Source organism: Numida meleagris, chromosome 1 (assembly GCF_002078875.1).
Source record: "Numida meleagris isolate 19003 breed g44 Domestic line chromosome 1, NumMel1.0, whole genome shotgun sequence".
NCBI classification, from domain to species: Eukaryota; Metazoa; Chordata; class Aves; order Galliformes; family Numididae; genus Numida; species Numida meleagris.
The window spans coordinates 40,730,479-40,755,149 of record NC_034409.1 but is presented as its reverse complement, the minus strand read 5'-3'; the positions used below and the strand labels follow the sequence as shown (position 1 = coordinate 40,755,149).

Below are 24,671 nucleotides of genomic sequence, written 5' to 3'. Positions count from 1 at the left end.
ATAATTTAGAGACAGTTGTTTGTAAGGACTACTTGTTTTGTTGCTTAAGTGTAATCATGATGCATAATAATAGTTGCAGACACTATCTCATCCCAAAGCATTCAATTCACATTGTAATTTAAAAAAGTAGTATACTTCAGACACAAAATAAATTTGATAATCAGATGATGGGTTAGCATCCAAGCAGTGCAGATATTTTGGGGGTTTTCTAATAATCCCTTTCTGAGTTAATATTGATAACCTAATGTTAAAAGTGTGTGCGGAGAGAGACTTAATGAAGATTGAGGGCTTGACACACCTGGAGAGGTAAGGAGTTGCCAGAGAGGAAAGAAAAAAGGGGAAAAAGCTGCAGCTGGCTCTAGAAGTCTCCATGAGTCTAAGCAGTCAGTCCTCTTACAGGAGTGCTCCTTGTGGAATAACATGCAATATTTCCTCTAAAAGAGGCTTTAGGCAAATATTGGTGGAGTCCCAATCCTTGCTTGCATTTAAGAGACAAGGGCATGGAACTGAGGGGCATGATTTAATGATGGAACTTGATGATCTTGAAGGTCTTTTCCAATCCATTCAGTGATTTTGTAAGCACTATTGTGCTTAGTAGCTGACTATGTCTGCATAAAATCACAGCATGACTTGGGTTGGAAGGGACCGTAAAGATATCTAGTTCCAATCCAGCTGCTATGGGCAGGGTTGCCAAGCGCTATGACTGTGAATACTTAATACTCAATACTACCACACAGGCATTTTATGATACTGAAAAGCTTCATTAATTTTGCAATATTTACATGATAAATCAATAGACATTCCGTCAGATCTTTAAATTTTCAGACCATCTTTTTCGTTATTTTTTCATATAAAGAAACTTGTCTTTCAGTCATATAAACTTATTTTCCCTTTTACGTAACAGAAACCCCTATATATTTCTGCTTATCAAGACTATCAAAACATTGCTTTAGAAGTCTTATTATCTATGGGACTTTTATTTCAAGCATTGTGCTAGCTGACTTTGTCTGGATGGCTTACTGCAAGATATCTTCTGGTCTTTTATTGCTAATGATGGACTACTGAAACTAGTTAGAAAGAAGGGTTAGTCAAGACAAGTTGTAAAGGTTTTTGTGTGTATAGCTTGTTTTGGGCAGCTGACTAGCCTTCTAATAAATTAATTTCTCTGTCCTGCCTAAAATCACAGAATTTCTTTCCAATCGTGTAAAAGAAAAATAAGTAGACATTCTGGAAGGGACCATCATTAAGAAGAAAAATGCCCACCCACCAAGTAGAGTTGTGTTTTTCCCCTTCTACTCATTTTGCAAAATGGGGTAGACCATGGTAGATGATTACAGGCATCAAAAATAAGAATAAGAGCTGAAAGCTGATCAGGAAGCAGAGTTATTCCAGATCTTTATAGTGGTAATAAAAGCTGGAGTCTTTTGAAGGCTTGATAGAAGAGCAAGACCATAAGGACATTCCAAGAGGAAAGTGCTGGAGAAGGTGCTTATTTTCATGTCAGTATGGCAGGGTGATGGGAGAAGAAATCTGAGAGACTGTTGGCTTTGGTAGTTTAGAGACTGGAGAAAATTTTGAGCAATTCAAGAGGAGGATTCTAATGATTATAAGACTGTGTTACACAAACCGAAAGATGTGGAACAACCTAGAGAAGTAACATGGCTTTCAAAGATAAATATTCAAACAACCACTTAGAAATGATTGTGACATCTTACATGTAATGCCATTATTTTTTAGCATAGCTTTTAATGTTTAATTTTGTGTGCTGATTATATGGGCAATAATCAGTTTGCTTTTGCTTGCAGTTTAACAGTCACTTGTGATTGGACCATCATGTAGCTATGTATCTGTGTTAATATTTACTTTCTTCTAAATCTTTTTAGTGTATGAGCCATAAGGATGAAAGCTCTCAATACTATAGTGAGGAGTATCTTCTGAAAACTATTGGTATTAATTTATTCTTTCATCTCAAATTGCATTAGTAAACATAGCTTTTTGCAGCATTAAATTTTACTCTTGCTTTCAGAAAGTCAAGTGAGGCATATAAGTTAGTTTTCCTTTAATTCCTTGTTATTATTTCTAAGCTACAGAATTCCTACAATTTTATTTCACCTAGAAAATGTACAGTATTTCTCTCTCTACTGTGAAGTTCTGACATTCATGGCCAACTTTTCTGAGTCATAACAAGTGTCTCCACCACTACCAGTTTGAAAAATAATCTTTTTTCCCCTGGCATTTGGGACACTATTTTCAAATATGTCTTCTGAAAACTATTTTAAAGCTCTTAAACTCTGTATGGCAATTCTTCAATATTCATTCTCCCCTGAATTTTTCCGTATATGTATTATTCATAGTAATTATCTTATTCCAGAGAGAGTTTAAAGATAATGTAGATTTAAAAACTAATACTACCACTGATTGTGTTTTATTTAAAAAAAAAAAAAAAAGTGAAAAGTGCTTTTTACCAAGGAAATGGTGTATATTGCATTTGAAGCACAGGAAAACTTTCATACCTGAGCAACTGACTTTTCATAGATAGTTTCACAGCTGCTAGCACCTGCCATCTTCTGATGGAGGAAGAAGTCTCACAGAATGGTTCAGCAATCTTTCTTTCGGTTGAGATGCCATCATCATGTGAAAGAGGAGTACCCTGGAGGCCAGTAACCATGAACAGTAGGGTCACAGACTCATGGCAGATATGAGATATGTCATATCTGGAAGCAGGTCAGTGGAGCATATTCCAGTCTCCAGAAGCTTCTGCAGTAATGAGATTCTGGCACTAAGAAACCTTCTCTCTTATTTTAATCTTTTCTAAATATTGCGTTACTTTCTAAAAACAAGTCCTTGCTGAACCTTAGCTTGTGTCTATCCTCTTATTTCTTACCTATGTTTTAGATCATTGAATTTTTGTCTAACTTCATACCAGCAAAATAAAATGCCATGATTTGATAACTTATAGGGTTCAGGGAAAAAATGCCTACACTTGTGTTCTTTGCTTATATATATTTACAGTACTTACATTGGCGAGGTAAGCGCCATGTAGCTAGCAAATAGAACTCACTGTCTGCAAATGTTTGAAAAGCTATTTTAATGCAAATTTTTGTGCTTCATGTCAAGAAAATTATGTAAAATCTGTTTTCTTTTTCTTTGTTTTTAAACAGAAGTTTTCAAGTTTTCAGTTCCTAGCTCTAGTGTAAAATCATGTCAGAAGTTTTCTGGGTTTATGCTTTGTACTATTTTCCAAAGGTAGTCAGCCATATTAATCCAGATAGTTGCTTTAAATGTTAGGAAGAAAAATTTGTTCAGCGATTATTCTCAAAGAACCACAGAATTATACTGACTTAAGAATATACTGAGAACTTCAGTTTTGATACTGATGATTTATGGTGTGAACAACTTACTGGTACTCTATTAGAGAAAAAAATTAGAAAATGTCTTAGGAAGGAGTAGACATAAGACAAATACTTTTGAGGTTAAAAAGAAAAAAAAAAGGGAATGGGGGAAAGCAGTTACTTTTACAGCATAAAAATATTAGTTTCTTGAAGAAATCAGTCTTCTGAATTTTAAGCTTAATTTTAATTATTTAGTGGTACTTTGTGGTTAGACAGACTTTAATTTAGTCCTCAGGCCTGAAAGTGCTTATGCACAGGGACATCGTGTGAATCACCTGCACCTGTACTGTCATAAACTGAGAGAAACAGAGGAGGAGTTTTATCAAGTAAATGAATTCTATCTATCTCTACTGCTGGCTGTTTGGGGGTAATCCTGTGAGATAATCTTTTTTTCCTTCTCCCAGCACTCCTAGGTTAAGTTCTGCTGCAAAATATATAATTACTGGTTTGTAGTATCCAGACCAAACATATCTGTATCAGTTGTTTTTAGTTGTGTGAGTTGCTGGCTTCCTTTTCATACTGTCCAGCAGTGGGAACGGGAATACTTATTTCTCTCTCCCATTTCCACAGACCATGAGCAATATGAGCAATACAAAGATTTTTTTTTTCTCAGAAATTTCTTATTTAATCCGTATTACCCTTCATGGCACTCTGACCTAGAGGATATTTTTGAACTTTGATTTCCTCTGTGGTAAGCCTCCTCTCTTGTAGTTAATGCCATCACTGTCATCAGATTTACTTGATGGTTCTTTCATCTCTTCCCTGTTTCTCTTCTTGGCCCATTTTGCTGTATTTGGGTGAGTGTAAAAGTTTTCTTCATGAATAGTACCTCTGATACCCTTTGTATGGACTGTGATTTCTCTGCTACTTTTTTTTTGTTACATGGTGACTCTCTGCATAGGTATATTTGTTTCTCTGGTGTTTGGTAGTAGCATGATAATATACTGATGGAATATATTTATGCCGATACAAATTATGCTTCAACCACAGAATTAAAAATACATATTTTTCCTTGGCTTTTAATGACCTACAGATGTATTAAAATTTGCAAAAGTACTATGAAAGAAGATCTTGTCACATTTCTCCAGTGATACGTTTACAAATAGTTACATTTCCTTGAAAAAAAAATAGCATTTACCAAAACCATACAAAAATTGTCAAAAACTAAACACAAGTTAATGCAACTTATTTCTTGCTTCAAAGTAGTGTACAGTCATTATCCTCTCTGACTTGATTTGGCCTCATGTTTCATGCACCAGTACCATAATCCATTCTCCCATTTTACTCAGAGATACTTAACAATGAGTTTCTTATCTTTACCTGGGAATTTTTGGCTTATGCTAGGACATACACTGGACACAAATCTATGGGGCCAGACGGGTAACTGAAGGAGCTGGCAGAAGTGGTTACCAAGCCACTTTCAATAATTTATCAACGTTCCTGGCTAACTGGAGAGATCCTAGCTGGCTGGAGGTTAGTGAATGTGATGCCCATCTGCGTGAAAGGCAGGATGGAGTATCCAGGGAACTATAGGCCTGCCAGCCAGACTTTGGTGCCATGGAAGATTATGGAACAGATCATCTCAAGTGCTATCACACCTCATATAAGAGACAACCAAATGATTAGACCCAGTCAGCATGGATTTATGAAAGGCAGGTCCTGACTGACTCTCCTAATATCCTTCTATGACAAGATGACACACTTAATGGATAAAGGAAGTGCAGTGAATGTTGTTTACTTGGATTTCAGCAAAGCATTTGACAGTATTCTACTGGTGAAACTAGCTGCTTACGGGTTGGATGGATGCACTGCTCACTGAATGAAAAACTGCCAGGATTACAGGATGACTAGGTCCAAAGGGTCATTGTGAGCAGGGTAAAATTAACTTGTCAGACACTCAAAAGTGGCATTCCTCACAACATTAGAGCAAGTTTTGTTTAATATTTTTGTCAGTGATTTTATGAGGGAATAGAGGATAACCTGAGTAAGTTTGCAGACAACAACAGGTTGGGAGAAATTGCTGATCTACTTGAGGGTAGTGAGGCTCTGGAAGAGGATCTGGATAGGCTAGATTGATGGGATGTGTCCAATTGTATGGCATTCAACAATCACTACAAGAAGGATATTGAGTTGCTTGAGGGTTTGCAGAGAAGAGAAACAAAGCTGGTGAAGGGACTAGAAAACAAGACGTATGAGAAGCATCTGAGAGAACTGGGGCTGTTTAGTCTGGAGGAGAGGAGGCTGAGAGGAGACCTCATCACTCTCTACACGTACTTGAAAGGACGTTGCAGCAGGTGTCAGAATATTTTCTGAGGTGAGAAGTGATTACACATGAGGGAATGGCCTCAAGTTGCACAAGGAGAGGTTTAGTTTGGATCAGGTAGAATTTCTTAATGGAAAGAGTGGTTAGGCACTGGTAGGGCAATCCCAATCACTGGAGGTGTTTAAGAGATGTGCGGTGGTGGTGTTTATGTACATGGTTTAGTTGTGACCTTGGTAGTCTTAAGTGGATGGTTAGGCTTGATGATCTTGGTCTTTTTCAATATAAATAATTCTATGATTTCCACAGTCTCTCTGCTTCCCATGGAAAGCATTTATAATCATTTTGCTGTGATTTCTAATATATATTGGAGAGCTTAAAATTAATGAAAAACAGGTTTGGTACTAATAAGCAATATTATAACATTATAACCTTTCTAACAGAAGTCTTCCATTACTGGGCTTCAAAGGAAATTCTGAGAGTCTAAAAGCATTTGTCCTGTTTGATCACTGTTTTCTTTTGGCTAAATGTGTCCTTCCTTGGTAATGCCCAGTATACAGTTTTAAACAATTGGGAATGTTCATGAAAATACATTAGTGAAGCTGCCATGGAAATAAGTTGCCTGTCAGAACAGTGAAATACACTATGAAAGCACATTGACGTGTGAGAGTTAAGAAGTAGCTTGATTTTTTTTTTTTTTTTACACCAACTGACTGAATTGATTCATAAAGTGAGAAAATGTAGACTGTAGTCTCCAGTGTAAAGTCTATAATCAATCTCTATTCTATCTCTATGCGACATCCACAAGATAAGACTTCATGATGCATGCCTCAACTTTGACTGCCAGTCAAAACAGTGTTTTTACAGTATAACCACTCCTGGGTGAATAATGCTTTTGCAGAAGCTATTAGTAGATGGTTAACTATTTGAATAGTTTAAATACTTCATCTGATTTCAATATATTAAAATAATATTGTACAGTATAGTAATTTGGGGCAATGAAATGAGAAAGATCAAGGAAACTATTTTCTCATACTTTATCCCCTCTCTAAGCTAGATCTTGTCACATAAATAGAATCAGGTATAGGTAGACCTGACTAGAAAGAGAGAAAATAAATAAAAAACACAGCAGTCCTTCCTCTTGCTGTTGTTCTTTTCATCATTCTTCCCTGCCACAAGAAAAATAAATGCCACGTTGTTAGGTAGAAATGTACATTTGTTTGATTTGAACCAGCTCAAGCAAAGTACTCCAAGCTTGTTGTAGGTCTTTCGGGCTGATGCCAACCAGATTTCTTATCTGGCAGAGGAATCCATGAAGGGGCAAAGGCAATACGCCTTTATAGACTGCTGCAGTGTATGTAGCTGGTGCTCACACATCGCAGCTGTGCCTACCTGTGCATGTCTTCATATGATTACATTGTTTCTGCAGGACTGTAGTCTAAAGAAGCAAATGCAATAGAAACAAATAGGTTATATTTTATTAGATAAATTATCTAGTAAAAAAAAATACAAAGAAAACACAAAGCACCAGATCATATGAGCTGTTTGTCATGTTTCTTTTATGTAGTAAATTAGCCATTGTTAGTTTTTTCATGTCAAATTTTTGAAATTAGAGTTTATGTTCATCTGTGGGTTTTTAACAACAGCATTTGAATAGACAGCATCATGAAATTTGTTGAAGATTTTATCAGGATGCTATTTCTTGAATTTGGAGTAAGGATGAGATAGTAAAGATTGCCTACTTAGAAATATTTTTTTTGTACAAGCCCTTCTAACAAGATTTCCCAATATGCTCCAGCTGATAATTAATAGAGATCTATTAAAAACTCAGATTTCAGCATTATAAGCATTTGGTATTCTATTTAAAAAATGATTTTTATGTCCTAAGAAATATTTCTGCACACACACACAAAAAAAAAAAAACACCAGCCAGGTAATAAATAAATAAATAACTAGAAAGAAGAGAGAGAGCACATGAAGTAATGATATCTCAGTTACGTCTTGAGTTAACATTTAACTTTCTGCCTGTGACCTTCTTGAATGATTATTCCATGTGATGTACCTGTATAAAGGCATAAAAGTGACAAAATGTCAGTTAAAATCCCAAGGCAAAGTTTGGGAAATATGTTTTGGAATTCTAAAAATGCCATTTTAAAGCTGTGTTATTTAATTTTTTACTACCGTTTAAAAAAAAAAGTTATCCCAAACTAAGAAAAATCAAGATGTTGACACTTTTTTGTTAACTGGAAATTCTGAATGTCAACCAGCTGTGTGTATGAACATAGGAATAATATAAAGCAAAAGTTAACAACGTGTACAATTAAAGCAGCTTGTACAAAGAGTTCATCAAAGAAATAAAAGGGAAGTTTATGTGCACAGATCAAAATACATACATACATAATTGCCAATCATATAATTTTTCTACCGCAAGGGATTAACTCTCATTACATTTTATTTGTCTGCATAAATCTCAAATACTGAGTAGATAAAAAATTGATCTTTTGCATTTTTAATTATGTGATTTAGTTAATAATCTCTTTTGAAATAAAACCTTTATTAATGGCAAAAATATTCCTGTGTCAGTGATCATAATCCTAGATATTGAAGCTTACCATTTCAAAATGATCAGGTTCATGTCACATAGGGTACATGATCATATGTCATTTTTATATCTTTCACTGTTTGTTAATTTGCTTATTATAACCTTTATGCAATTCACGGACCCCTCTGTAGGGAGCTGTGGGGCAAATGTATTGCACTGTAGAATTTATTCATTTGTGACATCTGCTAAATTGCTGTAAGAGATTAAAGATATAAAACGGATTATAATAATTGATAAAAGTTATCTCAAGTTTACTCAATGAAACAAAATATGATGGTTAGAATATCTTATCCTCTTTGAGCATTATTTTGTTTTACATGATTGCTTCATGCTAATGGAAATTCAGTTCAAGTAGAGTAACTGAATGCTTTTCAAACAACAAACTGAACTTAAATAAATTTTTTCAATTACCATTGTCATTTTACCTTGGTATCTTGCAAGTAGATCAATGATGGTTCAGTGTCATAAAATTTTAAGATAATGTAATTGACTGTGATACATAAAGCAGAGTTATTTGATGTAGTGAATTCTTAGAGTAACACAGTTTTATTCAGTAACCCACAGAAAGGCAGATGGTCTTGTTCTGGGTTTGTTTTCTGTCTTACTGGGGAAAGAATCATGTTAAAGCCATTAAACAGAGTAATGTTCTTTGCATTTCTTATATTTCTCTATAAATATATTTTTTACAACAATAATACACACGAGCTAATGAGCAAAAACTTGTTTTCTCTCAGATCTTCCAAAGCATATTTCATATTTGCATTGCTATACACCTTACCATCTCACAAACAACACACTTTAGGACCAATATTCTTGAATCATACTCTTTGATACTGATAACCTGCAAAAAATAAGTTACAGTAAAATAATTTGATCCTCTACTGCATGATATAACTTTAACTAGTAAAACTGCACCTAATCAAGAAAAGTAATAATAACTTTTCATACTTTGATTTTGTTTTTCTATTGTATAGTTCAAAAACAGATCATCTTGGCTTGGGTTTATCTTCTTACTTTTGTTGTTGTTGTTTTGACGTAAGAATTAAATTAATGTGACACCATGGCTTCGTCTAGTTTGGAAAAGGTTAGCAGGACTATATATTGTAATAAAAAAATGCCAGGAAGCCCTGCTGGTGAACACACTTCTTTCCTGGAATCATTTATGTGCAACATATTTCATATTCCTGAGATCAGTTTCCAAATGCAGTAAAATATTCTGGACTTATTTTTTTTTTTCAAGACAGTATTCACGCAGGCCTTTCAGCAGTGCATAAATTACTTCAGCTGAACTAATCTTTAACGTAGACTTAACCATTATATTGACCAGACTCTCAGAATGTTTTAGTAATGTGAACTTGTGATTTACTAGTGTTGCCTGCTGACTGTTATGTGGAATAAATATTGAGTAAGTCTAAATGGTGCACAAGTTTAGCTTAAGTGTATATGTTTTGGTTCATCGTACTGCTGCAATTTATACTTTAATTGCCATAATGACAAACTAAAAATATTTTTGTATACCATTCTGCTATTAAAGCAAATATTTACGTCTTTATGTTCTTACATTATAGAATAGTTGATTTTAATTAATATTGATCTTTTTCAGTTTTTTGTAAACACACCTCTCATCTACAGTGAAAATTATTCTGGCATTTTTTTTCTCCTAACTACTATTGTAGTGTTTAAAATAATCTTGGTTTTAGAGATTCTTTAGATAGGTTCTATATTAAAAAAGAAATAATACATAATGTCACTTCTCTATTAACAGCGCTTATCGAATGGCTCCATAGACTCAAATGATGAAACCAGTCAAGTTATAGAACTCCAGGAGCTGCTTGAAAAGCAGAACTATGAAATGGCACAAATGAAGGAACGTTTGGCTGCACTGTCTTCCCGAGTGGGAGAAGTAGAGCAGGAGGCAGAGACTGCCAGAAAGGAGCTCATTAAAACAGAAGAAATGAACAGTAAATATCAGAGAGACATTAGAGAGGTAAGGAGTTCAGTATGTGTACCTCATATACCTTGCCAATTTTTCCTCAGGTACCAATACAAGCTGACAGAGATCAATAAATATGAAAAACAAAGGTGAGTAATGACAAAAGCTCTTGTACATAGGAAACACAAAAGTTACAGTAAGAAATAATTGTAGAAATCTTGTTATAAAACTGTATTCATCGAAGTGGGTGTGTATGTGCAGCTGTAATAGGAAGAAGGGCAACGTCTCTGTGTTTTAGAATTGCTGGAGGGTATATTGGCAACTATTCCAGCCATTTCCACATTTTTATGCTGAAATAGATTTAACAGAGATGCTGGTCATGTAGATAATCTAAACTACAATTTTTTTAAACTTTGGGCCATTATGTAAATAACAACATTTTATATAATCAATTATTATCTGTATTCTTGTGTGACAGCTTCATGTTCCAACATGTTATTCACTTCTCTCAATAAATCATCTCTGCTGTATGTAAGCATCAGAGAATATCCATGTCTGGCATGGAAATATATTGCAGTTTTTCTTTTCTTTTCTGTGCTTAAATTTGTGGCCCTCCATGGTACTCTCCAGAATATCTTATGTAGAACTTGATATGTGTGGATGGTTGGCTTCTAGAATCTATTTTAGTATTTTAAAGGCAGAACAATTGTCTATAACATTCCTTCTACACTACAGGTATTTCGTTCGTGTGTGTATGTGTATGTGTGTTTGCACATTATATAAATATTTAACTTGATATTGCTAGTTATCTGTCAGAAATGTTCCTTCTGAACTTCTGCCACCTAATGCAGCATGGAAGCCTCTTCTCATCTATGCGCTGTTTCTTTTAAAATACTGTATGTTTCTTATAAGGTTACAACAAAGTTTGCACTGATGTTTCTCCTTTTCCACAGCTGCTCCCTACATAAGGCTCTCTAAATTCTTCACTGTCATTTACTTTCTGACAAATATTGCTGTTTCCTGTGCACCTTGATTGCTGCTTGCTGTTGCTGCCACTTCTGTATTGCTTACTCTTTGTTTCAACCCTTTGCTTCCTAAGCGAAGTGGCCACTAATATATTTTAATGTATCCTTATCCATAACGTATATGGGTAATGTACCTGTATGTCATGGCTTTGTTATGTATCCAGCATTGCGGTCATTTGCATTGCTGCAATTTAAGGACAAGTCATCTGCTGTCTGTTACATGTACTTAAGCAAAAAAATTTTATCAGAACCTAATAATAATAGCAGGTGCGCATATACATTTGTTGTGATATCACCATCCTGTATTTGTACTGTATTTATGCAATTATTTCATGCTTTCCGTTTTCTGATCAAATAACTCTGTCATTGTTTTAAAAGCAAACGTAAATATAAGTTGAGTTTGCTATTTCTATGCTTACTTGCGTTGAAAAATGTAAAAACTAGCAAAATATACAAAATGTGGGAATTGTTTTTCTGCTCTACTCAATAGCTACCACTTTAAGCATCCTTAGTGCATGAAACCTCAAAAGGATTAATTTCTCTTTAAAACAGAAAAATCATGCTACACCCACCTTACATACTGTTTGCTGTTAGCATGAATAGTAAACTGGTATAAAATTATATACTCTGTTAATTGCATGGCTCTTGCTTTTTTTTATTTAATGGTAGGCAATGGCACAAAAGGAAGATATGGAAGAAAGAATCACTACACTGGAGAAGCGCTACCTCAGTGCACAGAGAGAATCCACCTCCATACATGACATGAATGACAAGCTGGAAAATGAACTGGCAAACAAAGAAGCCATCCTACGTCAGGTGCAGTATCCATATTAGTCAGTTACTTTCTTCATACATAATAAAAATTAACACAAAAGGGGGGAATATCTAATGCAGGAGATTTTCACTGGGTTAATCTGCTCTTTTTAAAATCATGCTAATCTCAAAAAACTACATTTGTTTTTTACTTAGCATCCCTAAGCCTCATGTTAGCAAACCAATGTGTGCATTCAATGTTGTGAAATAACTGTGTTTTCTAACAGTGTCTTGCAGAAATGTACATCATATCCCATAAGTAAAAGATTATCTTTGTTTCTTATATAAAGATTCTCTTAATTTTGGGGGTTTTTTGAAACAAAAATAAATAAAAAAGTGTAGTCAAAAGAAATTAACTTCTGCAGGGAAAAAAACCCACAAAATTTACATAAAATAGTAACACATTAAGTGATTAGAACCTACTACACAGTTAAGATTTTATGAAGATAAACTATCTATGAATATCTTTTAGAAAAAAGCATAATGGGATTTTGCATTTGTCTGTTGTGGTGCTTTGTTTCCACTGTGAATCCAAAAGCTGAGGTGTAAAGTGAACAGAAAACACTTTTATATTTTGAAGAATACAAGGTTAACTAAAATAATATCAAGTTAATGTCATTTTAGCGGTGAAAGATTAAGTTGCCCTTAACCTCACCCTTGGTATTCAAGTTTTTATTTTTCCTCACCTATCATAGAATCATAGAATTAGCTAGGTTGGAAAAGACCTACAAGATCATCCAGTCCAACCATCCACCTACCACCAATAACCCCACTAAACCATGTCTCTCAACGCTATATCTAAATGTTTCTTGAACACCTCCAGGGACGGTGACTCAACCACCTCCCTGGGCAGCCCATTCCAGCGCCTGACCATTCTTTCAGAAAAGTAGAATTTCCAAATGTCCAGCCTAAATCTCTCCTGGCACAACTTGATTCCCCCTTGTCCTGTCACTAGTTACAAGAGAGAAGAGGCTGACCCCCAGCTCACTACAACCTCCCTTCAGGTAGTTATAGAGAGCGATAAGGTCTCCCCTGAGCCTCCTCTTCTCCAGACTGAACAATCCCAGCTCCCTCAGCCGCTCCTCATAAGGCCTGTGCTCCAGACCCCTCATCAGCTTCGTCGCCCTCCTCTGAACACACTCCAGGGCCTCAATGTCCTTCTTGCAGTGAGGGGCCCAAAACTGGACACAGTACTCGAGGTGCGGCCTCACCAGGGCTGAGTACAGAGGGACAATGAAAACATATCTTAAAAAAAAAAAAAAAAAAAAAACAAGAAGAAGAAAACTGGTGTGTGGGAAGTAAGTCAGCGTGATTTGATAATCTATTTCTATGATTGTATGCAAATATATTTACACACATGGGCACACATTACTCTGTGTGCACATATATGTATGTGACTACACAGTCAGGGAAATTAAAGCATCAGAACTCAACTACTCCATCTTATGCCAGTTTTTGACTTTTTCAAGATATATCTTCCATTCTTTGGGGCAGATGGGTTAGAAGGGAACAGGGAACAACAGAAAAGCAAAGTACCTCCATCTGTCCTTAGAGTCTTTATTACTGGTAATGTAAGTCATACTGTGCTGTAGAGGTCTACCTACTCAAAGCAGTGATCAATACAACTACATTTTGAATACATGCAAGCAGACTTTATGTTCATTTGGAAGACTGTAATGTGAAAAGCCTATTTCTTCATTCTTTTGGAGAACTGAATAACAATCTCATTTCCCACTCCTTTTTCATGATAACTTTCATTACTTGGAACAAACAGGAAAGCAGGTAACAATTATCTATCCATTACAAAATTCTTAATTGCGATAGATCTCAGTAGGCCAGAAAATACTGCAGCTATCAAAAGCCCTACTGTTTCTCTTTAATAGCTATCAGGTATTAAACAATTTCACTTTTGTAAAATGAGACACTTATTGCTTCACAATGAACAAATTCACTGAAACTTTTAGTAACTAGTAACCAGAATATGAAAATTAATGAATTAGTTGAGTAACAAGTGTCAGTCTTAACATTTCTAATTACATTGTTGGCATTTGTTAAAAAAATTCACAGGGAATTCTATCCTTCTGGAATTGTACTTCTTTCCCATTTCAGCTTATATACATAAATTTTTCTGTAAGATGGATGAAATACTACGATTTAGAAATTTCTCATTTTACTAGCACCAATAATTTTATTTTGCTTAGATAAACAACACATCGACCTGAGGAGGTTTTTATTCATCTTCATAAGTACCATTTTATGATACCTTTTTTTCACCATCATATGATCCTGAAGCCTCAAATCACTCATCATTAATAAAACTGGCAGCCTACACAGTTCCATGCTTGAGGTAAAACTTTTCCAGTAAGTTCTCCCAGGTTGTGGAATACCTAAGCATTTACAATGAGTTTTGATTGCTTCCCTAATACCTACTTATTGAAGGAAAGTCTTTATTCTAAATTCAGTGTTTATAATTTTTTATCTATCTTTGGCCTTCAGCTAGAAGACAAAAACAGACAGCTGCAAGAGCGTCTAGAGCTGGCTGAACAGAAGCTCCAGCAGACGATGAGGAAGGCAGAAACCCTACCTGAAGTGGAGGCTGAACTGGCTCAGAGAATTGCAGCTCTGACTAAGGTACTGCCCTGAGAAGTAGGTTCACTTCAGAAGCCCCATTGTTTAACATTAATTTGCATCTCGATTCCTCACCTCAAGGACAAAACAAAAGAAATGTTGAGCCGATTTGAAAGCAGAAGATGTTTTCTGATAAGTATGTGCCACAAGTTCAGAATTAAGTGGAAATGATCTCACTGCCATGTTTCCAATTCTTACCTTTTGATGACAGATAAAGTATCTATAAGATGACCTACAGTGTGTTTCCAATATATGCAAACATTTATTAGCCTAGGGAGATCTATTTTACTGTGCAAGAGTTAATAATTTAAGGAATTTTTTTTTGAAGAAATACATATTCCTACCCATACTTAGTTCTTCTGAAGATTTTCATGCATCAGTTGTATGAAAAACAAATATTTTTATTCCAGCAAGTTCTATAAAAACAAAGCATAATGGCAGCTGGGATGATTTGTACAACAGAAATGAAGACAACTTGCAGTACATACTTACAGGGCTTTTTTTGAATGGTTCTTTCAATTCACAAAGACAAATGGGAAACTGAGGAGTTCAGACTTTGTTTTTTGTGATAACAGTTTATTGCAGAAAAAAAAGAAGATAAAAATAAGTTTTCAGTAAGATAGTTTTCATATCTGGTCACTAATATTTTCAGATTTGCGTGTGTTTAATACTGTAGTTCAGGTATTACCAGCATTGTAAGGACATATAATGACAATGTGTATATCTTCCAATTTTAAAATCAAAGAAATTAAAATGCATTTAAGAGATTTGTACATAGCATTCTGTTTTATCTTAGCTCTCCTTTCTCTATTGCCAATGACTGTTTCTAGATATTTATATGCCTAGTCATTTTTATATTTAATGGATTTATTTTTCAGTTTTCGTGCGTTTCACTGTATAGTAAAGCCTTAAGTGCAGAGCACTTCATTAATAAAGCTTGATTATAAGAACTTTAGTTAAGAAATAGAAACAGAAAAGCTAGGGAGGATTTTTTTTTTTAAGTTTTATTAAGGCAAGATCATTCTTCAGTAATCAAGATTTTGTGCTGTCCACTTTAGGTTTATATGAATGGGTGGGATTCTGAAAGGCAGACTGAAATGGTGGAAAAAAAAGAAGCAGCAGCAAAAAGAAAACTACTTGAAATATTAAACAAATATAACTGCATTTTAACTAAGACTCAGAAAGAAAGGTGCACAAAGGACCAATCCCTTGACAACATTTTTTTCAGTTGTTTCTGATTCAACACATATTCAGATTTTCTAATGCCCTTAGTAGATTAAAAATACTATCTTTTATTTTAAGATATTTTTTCCTGAGTAACTTCTCCACCAATTAGGCACCAGTAAGTATTTTGCAGTCTCAAGTATGTATTTTCTTGCAACATTTTTCCTTGAACATAAGTGAACGACAAATATTGTAAAAAGTGTCATTTCAATCATGCAGATTACTCAGAAACTTCCGTAAGATACTGCTGTTATTGTAACCATAAAGCTGCAGTAGATGTGATTAAAGATCTGTGAACAGAGCTGATGGCCCAACCCATTTTGAAAATGATGTTAATTTTCAAAGTTTTTGCCAAGAAAGTAACTCTAAGGAGTACATCTGACAGTAATGCTAGTTCATTCCATTTCTCTCTGATTACAGAAAACAAAAAGAAGAAATTTATTGTATTTCAAATTTTGTCTTTTGGGAATACATGCCATGAAGAAGAATGTCAGAATTTGTCCAAGAGGCCACATAAGACTATGGTTTATATATTTTCTGTATTACATCTTTGTAAAATACAGAACTTATTGAGGTGCTGCATTGACAGTTCTGAAACTTGAGGTCCATTGCTTTTCACAAGCCACATAAATGTAGTTTGGAACCAGTCACTGCAGCTTTTATATTGGCTAACTGGGATAGTTACCTCCCAGCTACTTGAACGATGCAAAACCTTCCTGAGGTACTGAGTAATGCTAGGTAATTTTGTCTGTGTTGAGCTCTGTTCCAGCATAAAAATTGTTAGTAGTACTCAAATTAGCTGGCTTCAGACTGCCTTAAGTCTGCCTACCTGAGCTGTGGTCACTGCAATGACAATGTGCGCTAAGTAGAAGATGAGTCCCCTGATTCAACTACCCTTTCAGCTCTGCAAAAAAAAGTCAAAATTTTGATTCTCCTTTCTTTTGTACTACCTCAATGAAAGTGGCTTCACTGAGATTAATGGGGTTACAATCATGTGAAAGAGGTGAGTTAAGCCTAATATATTTTACATGTTTATCAAAGGAAAGTGCTATGGGATAACTGGAAACTGTGACTGCTTCACTGTGGGTAAAATATAAGACTGGTTATTTACATGTGGACATAAACCAGAATGAACATATTCTGGATTTGGATGTGATTTTTTTTTCCTCAAATTTAAAGTATGCATGTTACAATTCTGCATTCAATTTATTATACTCTTCCTCATAATAAACCTGGGTTGGGATTCTGCAAAATAAGGATGTAGAATGAGATCCTTCTGTTGTGTCAGTTTAAAAACTTGAGTTACTTTTCTTTCTTTCTTTTTTAATATGGGCTAGTGAATGTCTTTTGCTACTTTTCCATACCCAAACTAGTTCATAAGGAGTGAACTTCCAAAAGTTTGGACTGTACAGTGAACTCAGATAAGTACTCATAAATTTACCTGAATTATTCAAACTTTTCTTTGGCTTTGTTTTCACTGTGTTCTGCCCATTGGGTGAGCAACTGGAAGGTTAGTCAGCCTGTGGCAAACTAACCTGGAACAGCATGATCCCATGTACTGTGCTGTCCTGCCTGGCCGTCACACTGGCATTCTGTCTGGTCATGACAAGTAGCGCAGCTCTCAGCATGTACCCCAAGGTTTAGACTACCATGACTCATTGAGCCACCTTGTACTCACTCTCACGGGATTGGTCTGTTTGTCTGCCCTGGAGAAGAGGCAGTTGATAATAGAAACAACCACTCTCCAGCATTAACTAAAACCTTTATTTATCCTGGATTATGTTTATTTCCCATAGAAGAGACAGATATTGTAGCTTTTAGCATCTTAAAATGGCTAGTCTGTTAAGCAGTTCCTTGTTGCATGTATTTAAGGAACAGTCTAATGGAGACAGCAGCATCCACTTTTTTCCATTTGGTCACTCCCACCAGCACTCACTTTCCTCTTGGGTGCTTGTGCAGCAGGGGTTCCACATCACTTCTCTGATCACAAGACAATGTGATTCATTTTAATTCATCATTCCTCTATACAGGTCACCAGAAATACCAACAGTGCTTCATAGCTGCATTAGGGAAGCACTGCCATGGTTTTGGGCACCAACTGTGTGTAACATAATCATAGTAAAATACATTTAGCATAGTAACACATTCCACTTATTTCAAAGGTGAAGAAACATGATATGAAAGTTAGAGGCAAGTGGGTCATGATGCAAATTTTTTGATAATGTGGGGATCTGGTTTGCATTAGGTAGGGAAAAAATGCAAGAAGGTGGAAAAATAAGGGCTATAGATGAAAGGGTGCAAATGAGATGAAGAAGGTCTCCTGCAAGCAGTGGATGTGGTTAAGACAAAAATTTTTCTGAGAAGCATAAGGAAAAATAAGATGTATTACCTGGAGAAGGGCACAGATTAATCTTTTGGAAGTAGAGAAAATCTTCTATAGGGAGGGAAGCCCAAGAAAACTCTATGTTTACAACATCTCTCTGTCTTCTCAAACCACTCCTCTTCTTGTGCCTCCCCTTCCACAGAAGATTTTGTCCTATTTGATATGAGGAGGAAGTGAAAGAAGCAAGCTTGATGGAGCTAACTGGTAGGAGCTCCATACTAAACATACAAGGTGTAGGAGGTAGTGAGGAGAAAAAGGAGAGGCAAGAATGTGTTGATATCTCATGACTGAAAGACTGGGTATCAGGAAAAGGGGTGACTTAAGCCAAAATGTTTTTTCATTATTTATAATGGGCTAGAAGTGAGCATGTAATAACTAGCATATAGCTTTTTAAGCTGTTGTTGCTCAGTCACCATGATCCCTTATTTTCACCTCCAATTGGATAACTCAGTTCAATAATACATTATTTTATTCTTGAATAATTCTCTCATTCAAGACATAGACATAGGTCTATTTGCCATAAGAAGTTAAAATAAAATATGGAGACAGTATATATTCAAAAATCTCAGTCTGAAAACTGGAAATTGGCTTGTACCACTAGAAAAGCTGAGATTTGTTTCTGCAGCTCAGCATGAGGAAGACAAAAGGATAGCACCTGTACTATACAGGTGCTTTCTGCATAAGTATGACGGAAATTAGATTTTTTTCAACTAAGATGCTAAGGCCTAGAAAATGTGCAGTGCTAAGAGTAACCGCTGATGGGAAAGCAACATCTTTTTTGTGCGCATATTAGCAGCAGGAGTAACAGCAGAGCTTTACCAGGTTACAGAGCAGTAATACAGGCTGCTTCAGTACTCTCTCAAAGCAAAACAATCCTATTACTAGCTTATGCTGGCCATTTCTTTGCTAAACAGTACCATGTAAAGTGCAAAATGAGCATTAAGACTCATGCTGATATTTCATGGGGTCAGACCTTGTTAGTTCTCATCCAGGTATTTTTAATTCTGTCTAAGATACACAGTTTCACAAACCTATTTATAACTGAATGTGCTGTCTGAATTCTTTAAATGCTAATTGCTGAATACCAAATTGTGTGTTTTAGTAATGGTTCTATAGAGAGTTCTATAGCATTCGTATCATATTTAAAAAAGAACGTAGAGTGAAGTTTGCCAAGTAAATAACCACCCAAGTTGCTCTTTAGAAATTTTTTTAAGTTAATTTACCCTCACCTTTAGCAAAGCAAGTCAGAAGAAATCCACCTTCTGCTTATGAACTATCTCCATTCCTGCTACAGTCATATGAATAACATTGAAAAGACTGTCTCAGCCTTTGTCTTATCCTAGAAGCATTCAATGGAGTAGGCTTCTGAGTTTCCAAAAGAGCTGCCACAGGCATGTCAGTTCTAACAATATGGTCTTGGGGAAGACCATGCAGGACGTATTTGCAACTCCTTTAGGTATTAGCTGAATTGTTTGGTCTTTATCTGAAAGGAGTCTCTTTAAGACCAAGTTTTGGGCCAGTTTCTGCCTACAGGGCGATGAGAGGTCTTGAAGGCCTCACCTTCAGAGCTTGTTCCACCTGGGCACACTAAGAAACAGAGGTGCTGCTCTTTCCTACCGCAGCTCTTTGTCTGCTGGTGAGTTTCTGTGTAAGTGTGTTTCTGTCTCCCTAGGCCTTGTACAGGACAGTCTTTTGATTCCTGTCCCTGCTCCAGGGAATACTCAGACACTTTGAACCTAAGAACCAGCAGATAAAATCCCTAAGTAGCTTTAGACAAGCAGTGGAGTCTAATTGTTTAATGTCTCAAATATAAAGTAATTTGGTTCTTTCAGAGCGGCAAAGAATTTGGGAACAAGCAAACAAATCCAAATAGGTAAGGGAAAAATTAAATACTCAAACAAGTTATAAGTGTTTAGAATAATGGCATTTATTTTGATGCTAGGACATATTGAATTTTAATTAATCTTCAGGTATCTTTATCCTACTTAAGAGGTTTAAAGAGTACTAATTTGCAGATCATCTCTGTTTTCTTTTATGCTGGAAAATTGAACACAGGCACTCTAGATCACATCCAGCAAGGTCTGTAAGAAGAATGTCTCTCTGAAAACTATCATGCGAAAAGATTTTTATCTGTCTTTTACATATACCTTACTGAATTGTTAATGCACTAGGAAGTAATGAGATAAGCAGAATTAGATAGTTATAAGAATCTTAAAAGATCATGATCTTCTCTCAGTAATGTTTTCTATCTACTATAAGAACTGCGTGTTCATATAGCATACAAAGTTCTGGAGATAATTATACTTATCCTTCTTTTCCAATAATAGTTAGGGCTGATAGCACAATTATTTTATGCACTGAGAGGACAGTTTCCACCCACAAAATAAGTTATCACTGAAAATCTATTTTTTTTATTTGAAAAATAAATGTGAATGACATAGCTAGCTACACTGGTTTCTAAGGGACAAGTTATGACAGATAGCACCACATATCAGGAGTCTTTAATGAAATCCCCTTTTGAACCTAGAAGTAATAGTTACATCATCTTCACGTTTTGCATAAACTTGCAATTAAATATAAAAAGTAGTCAAGATTAGGTAACTCAGTTTTAAAGTTTGCAGTCAACTAATGAAGATTATACGCATTTTAATTTTGTAGGGTGATATTCCTAATGGGTTCTATATCTTCCCCAATGAAAACAGAATTCCTTAAGCCTTCTCCATCAGCAGCTCAGAGCTTTGATGATTTAAAATCTTCTCCTGACCTTTGGAGGTTCATTAAGGGAAGGCCTTGAACCAGTAGTGCAGTCAAGACTCAAAAATTCACCTTATGGAGATGAAGCTTGGTCACTTCATGGAGTGAATAATATGACCTGGTTCTCTGCAACCGCAGGAACTGAACATTTCAGTCCTATCTTCCTATTTATCCAATTTAGGAAAGAGAGCAGAGCATTAGCACTTGAATGCTGAAGCAAATTATTATGTAAGATTCAAAAGTAAAATAATCATAAAGGGATTGTCACTGGTACAAATCATAACAAAACAGCTTCAGGTAATGAATAAGTCCAAATAAACAGTAGGCCTGCTTCATGCTCAGAAACAATAACTGAACTTGTTAAATGAGCTTAGTTACAAAATTTACTGACTTCCCCTTAACTTCTGCAGATATTTGAACTTTGTGGATATGTGTAATATGAAAGGAGTGTTAGTGTCAGTGATCTTCAACTTTAGTAAATATTCTTGTATTTATACAAAACAGGACTTTTATATAAACAAAAGAATAAAATAATAATTATTGTCGCCATATAAAAATCTGCTGTTTATATTTATAAAACTCTAGTCCATAGTCGTGTTTATATTCTGGTCTTGTGGTCCTACTAAGTCTAAGTTAAGTGTGATTTCGGGTTGTGACATAGAGATGGAATTATATTGGTGTCTATTGCTTATTATTCTTGTAAATCATTAGCAGAAAACAGTTTCTGAAAAACAGTCTAAAACATATAGTTGTAAAATTATTATTTATTGCTCATATTAAAGCCTTTTTTAATCTAAAGATGGAGTTCAGAATCTCTTTCTGAGAGAGGGTAAACTTGACAGAGTGAAATATTCAGCATTTGACAAACACAAACTCACAACTCAACTTCATCAGTAGCACCGTCTATACACCTTATGCACATTCGTGTTTTCATAGCAAAAAGTCTAGTGTAGTACTGTCTTTTCTTTAAGTTTTGGGTGTTGGTTGGTTTTTTCATTTTGAATAATAACATAGGTTTGTTTGATATGACGATAACATGAATATTCATGTTCTGCAGCATGTTCTGTTGACCTAATTAAGGTCAACTTTGGTCAGACGTAGTAATGATTATTATTGGATTATTATTTCTATATTCAGTAATGACTTTCCATTCCTATTAATGAATTTTTATTTATAGGTTCTTCTTTTATCTGATGACCTTGATCTTGCAAAGGGATCCACCAGGGTGGATCCTCTCAAAGGGATGAAAACCATATTGTTTATTTGGACAAAAGGACTTACATAGTGTATTCTAAAATGGAATACTGAGTTTGTCTCTTTTGGCGTTCTTTCTGTTTCCTAGAAGATAGGGAATGTACCATAACATTGCACAATTCTATGACTGACCAATCCATTAATTTAGTATTAATGCATTGTTTTCACTCCTAGAAAATGATAGAAAATTATAAAGGACTTTCTGACATTGGCCTCTCAAAGTCCTGTTCTGATGTTTGGTTTGCCATAATTCCAAAAAACATTAGATTAGAGAGTATTGCTTTGAATTCACTCTATAGTAACATGTCATCAGCCAGCCATCACTAACCTTGAACTTCCATGTGTAGGTTGATAGCTTTTTTAGCATTCCATTATTTTTCAGTTTCTGCATACCAACTGCATCATATCCACCAAGTATCAGTGTAGTTTATTCCACATAAAAATCTGTCAGTTAAAAGTATTAAATTTTCAGTCACACTTTTCTTTTAAGCATTCTGTGCTGTGTTCTGTTCAGTGTCAGTGTCTTTAGTTCTGATTTTTCAATTTTGTCCCTCTCCTTTTCCTTGACTTGTTAGTCTGATCCAACCTCTTCTACCTCATCTGATGATTATCAATATGTTATGGAAGCTAAACTACAAGAAATGATCTCCATACGTAGGAAGGTAGTCCTACTGGACTTTACTTTCTATTGCTAAATAGAATCCATCTGATTTGTTTTCATTTTCTTTAACTTTTTTTTTTAATTGATAATCAACCATCGTGCAGTTCAGTGCTTCAGGAGCTTACGATTTTACGATGGCAGGTTTGTGTTCAAACCATGCACAGTCTGCATGTTACATTTGGCTGATTTCATTGCTCATAAATAACTCCAATGTTTTGCTGATGCTTGGATGTAACAGGCCTTTGTAGCTGACACATTTCAAGCAATGCTGTTCAGCTGCCTGTTTAAATAAAGTTTCTTTTCTGAAAACTAAGTTTGCAGTTAGTAGTAGCTTGCTTTATGTTTTGTTTAAATTTTACTGAGATAAAGACATACAAAGCCATTTAAATTATAGAAAGAGTCTTTCTATTTTTTACAGGCAGAAGAAAGACATGGAAATATTGAAGAACGTATGAGACACTTAGAAGCTCAGCTTGAAGAGAAGAATCAGGAACTTCAAAGAGTATGTGTATTGCAGACAACTTCTGTGTACTTTCCCTCTTTTAATTTGTCAATACAGTCCAACTTATGCACTCCAGCACACAAATCTATCCACTGGAAAATGTTTTATTTATAGCACTGATGGCAGCATCCTCACATTTTATTCAACCATCTTAATAAACTAGTTTATGTCTAGTTGCATCTTTCAAAGGAGTTTGCTGATACAAAAAAAAATGAATGTGCTTTAGTCAATAACTGTAGCTTTATTTCCTGTTGAATTTGTTTAAATGTGTTCAGCTACCATAAAATCTTTACTTTTTGGAGGTACAAGTCTGCGCTGGTTAATTCTGGACCTTACAAATCTCTCTCTTCTATTCTATGTTAAAGGCAAGGCAAAGAGAAAAAATGAATGAGGAGCATAACAAAAGATTATCAGATACTGTAGACAGACTTTTGACAGAATCCAATGAGCGTCTGCAGCTGCACCTAAAAGAGAGAATGGCAGCACTTGAAGAAAAGGTACAGTACAAAGAATAAAGTTCAGCTCAATAAAGATTATCTTGTATGAAGCATGTTCTACATTTGTCAGGATGGAAGTATCATACAATTTTGTACACAATAATTATGACCACAAATACGATCTACCTCTTACATTCTATGCATTCAACTCTTTGTGCATGTATGAGCGCAAGAGTCTTTCCACGATCACTCTGAACTGGACATTCTGGGTATTATAAGTCCTTGCTTTATCAGTGGGGAGCATGATTAATTGGCTCATGAAGAACGAGGGCACAGTGAGTTACGAGAGAATGAGATAAAGGGGATTAGAACTGAGGAATGACTGTGTTTCAGATATGCTGTCATTCCTCAGCATGCTGATTTTACCTCACTTCCTCTGGAAGAATAACATTCTGTCACCACGGGAGGAGAAGTGTTATTTACAGATCTTCTGTGATGAGCTAGCTCTGAGACCTTTTTATTTATTCTTCTTAATCTCTCTCTTTCTTACTGATTCATCTTTAGTTTGATCTAAGGGGAATTTTTCAGTACGTTTATTCTGAAATCTTTCACAGGATGTATTTCTGGTTTACATCATTGAAACAAAACATTGTAACAAAGCAAGATGTAGGCCTGCCAAAAGAGGAACTGCGCAAAATGATTGTGTATGAGCACGACAGTTGCTCAGTTCAAGGAAAATGAAAAGTTTTTACTGTTTTTGAAAAAAGCATGTTCATACATTTTTGGGTAATTTATTCAAACTG

At 35.3% G+C, this 24,671-nt stretch overlaps 1 protein-coding gene across 23 annotated transcripts in view; it reads left to right on the top strand.

The window, feature by feature from the left end:
• The window catches only part of PPFIA2 (PTPRF interacting protein alpha 2), a 209,645-nt gene that overhangs the window by 135,375 nt on the left and 49,599 nt on the right, over positions 1-24,671 (top strand). For all 23 annotated transcript variants that reach the window (XR_002434677.1, XR_002434679.1, XR_002434678.1 and 20 more), the window contains 5 exons: positions 10,020-10,241; positions 11,882-12,028; positions 14,522-14,656; positions 23,348-23,431; positions 23,797-23,928. Coding sequence is in view for 20 of the 23 variants with exons in the window: in XM_021385290.1 (XP_021240965.1) it covers positions 10,020-10,241; positions 11,882-12,028; positions 14,522-14,656; positions 23,348-23,431; positions 23,797-23,928 (720 nt within the window). In the remaining 3 variants the exon portion in view is untranslated. The remainder of the gene's footprint in view (positions 1-10,019; positions 10,242-11,881; positions 12,029-14,521; positions 14,657-23,347; positions 23,432-23,796; positions 23,929-24,671) is intronic.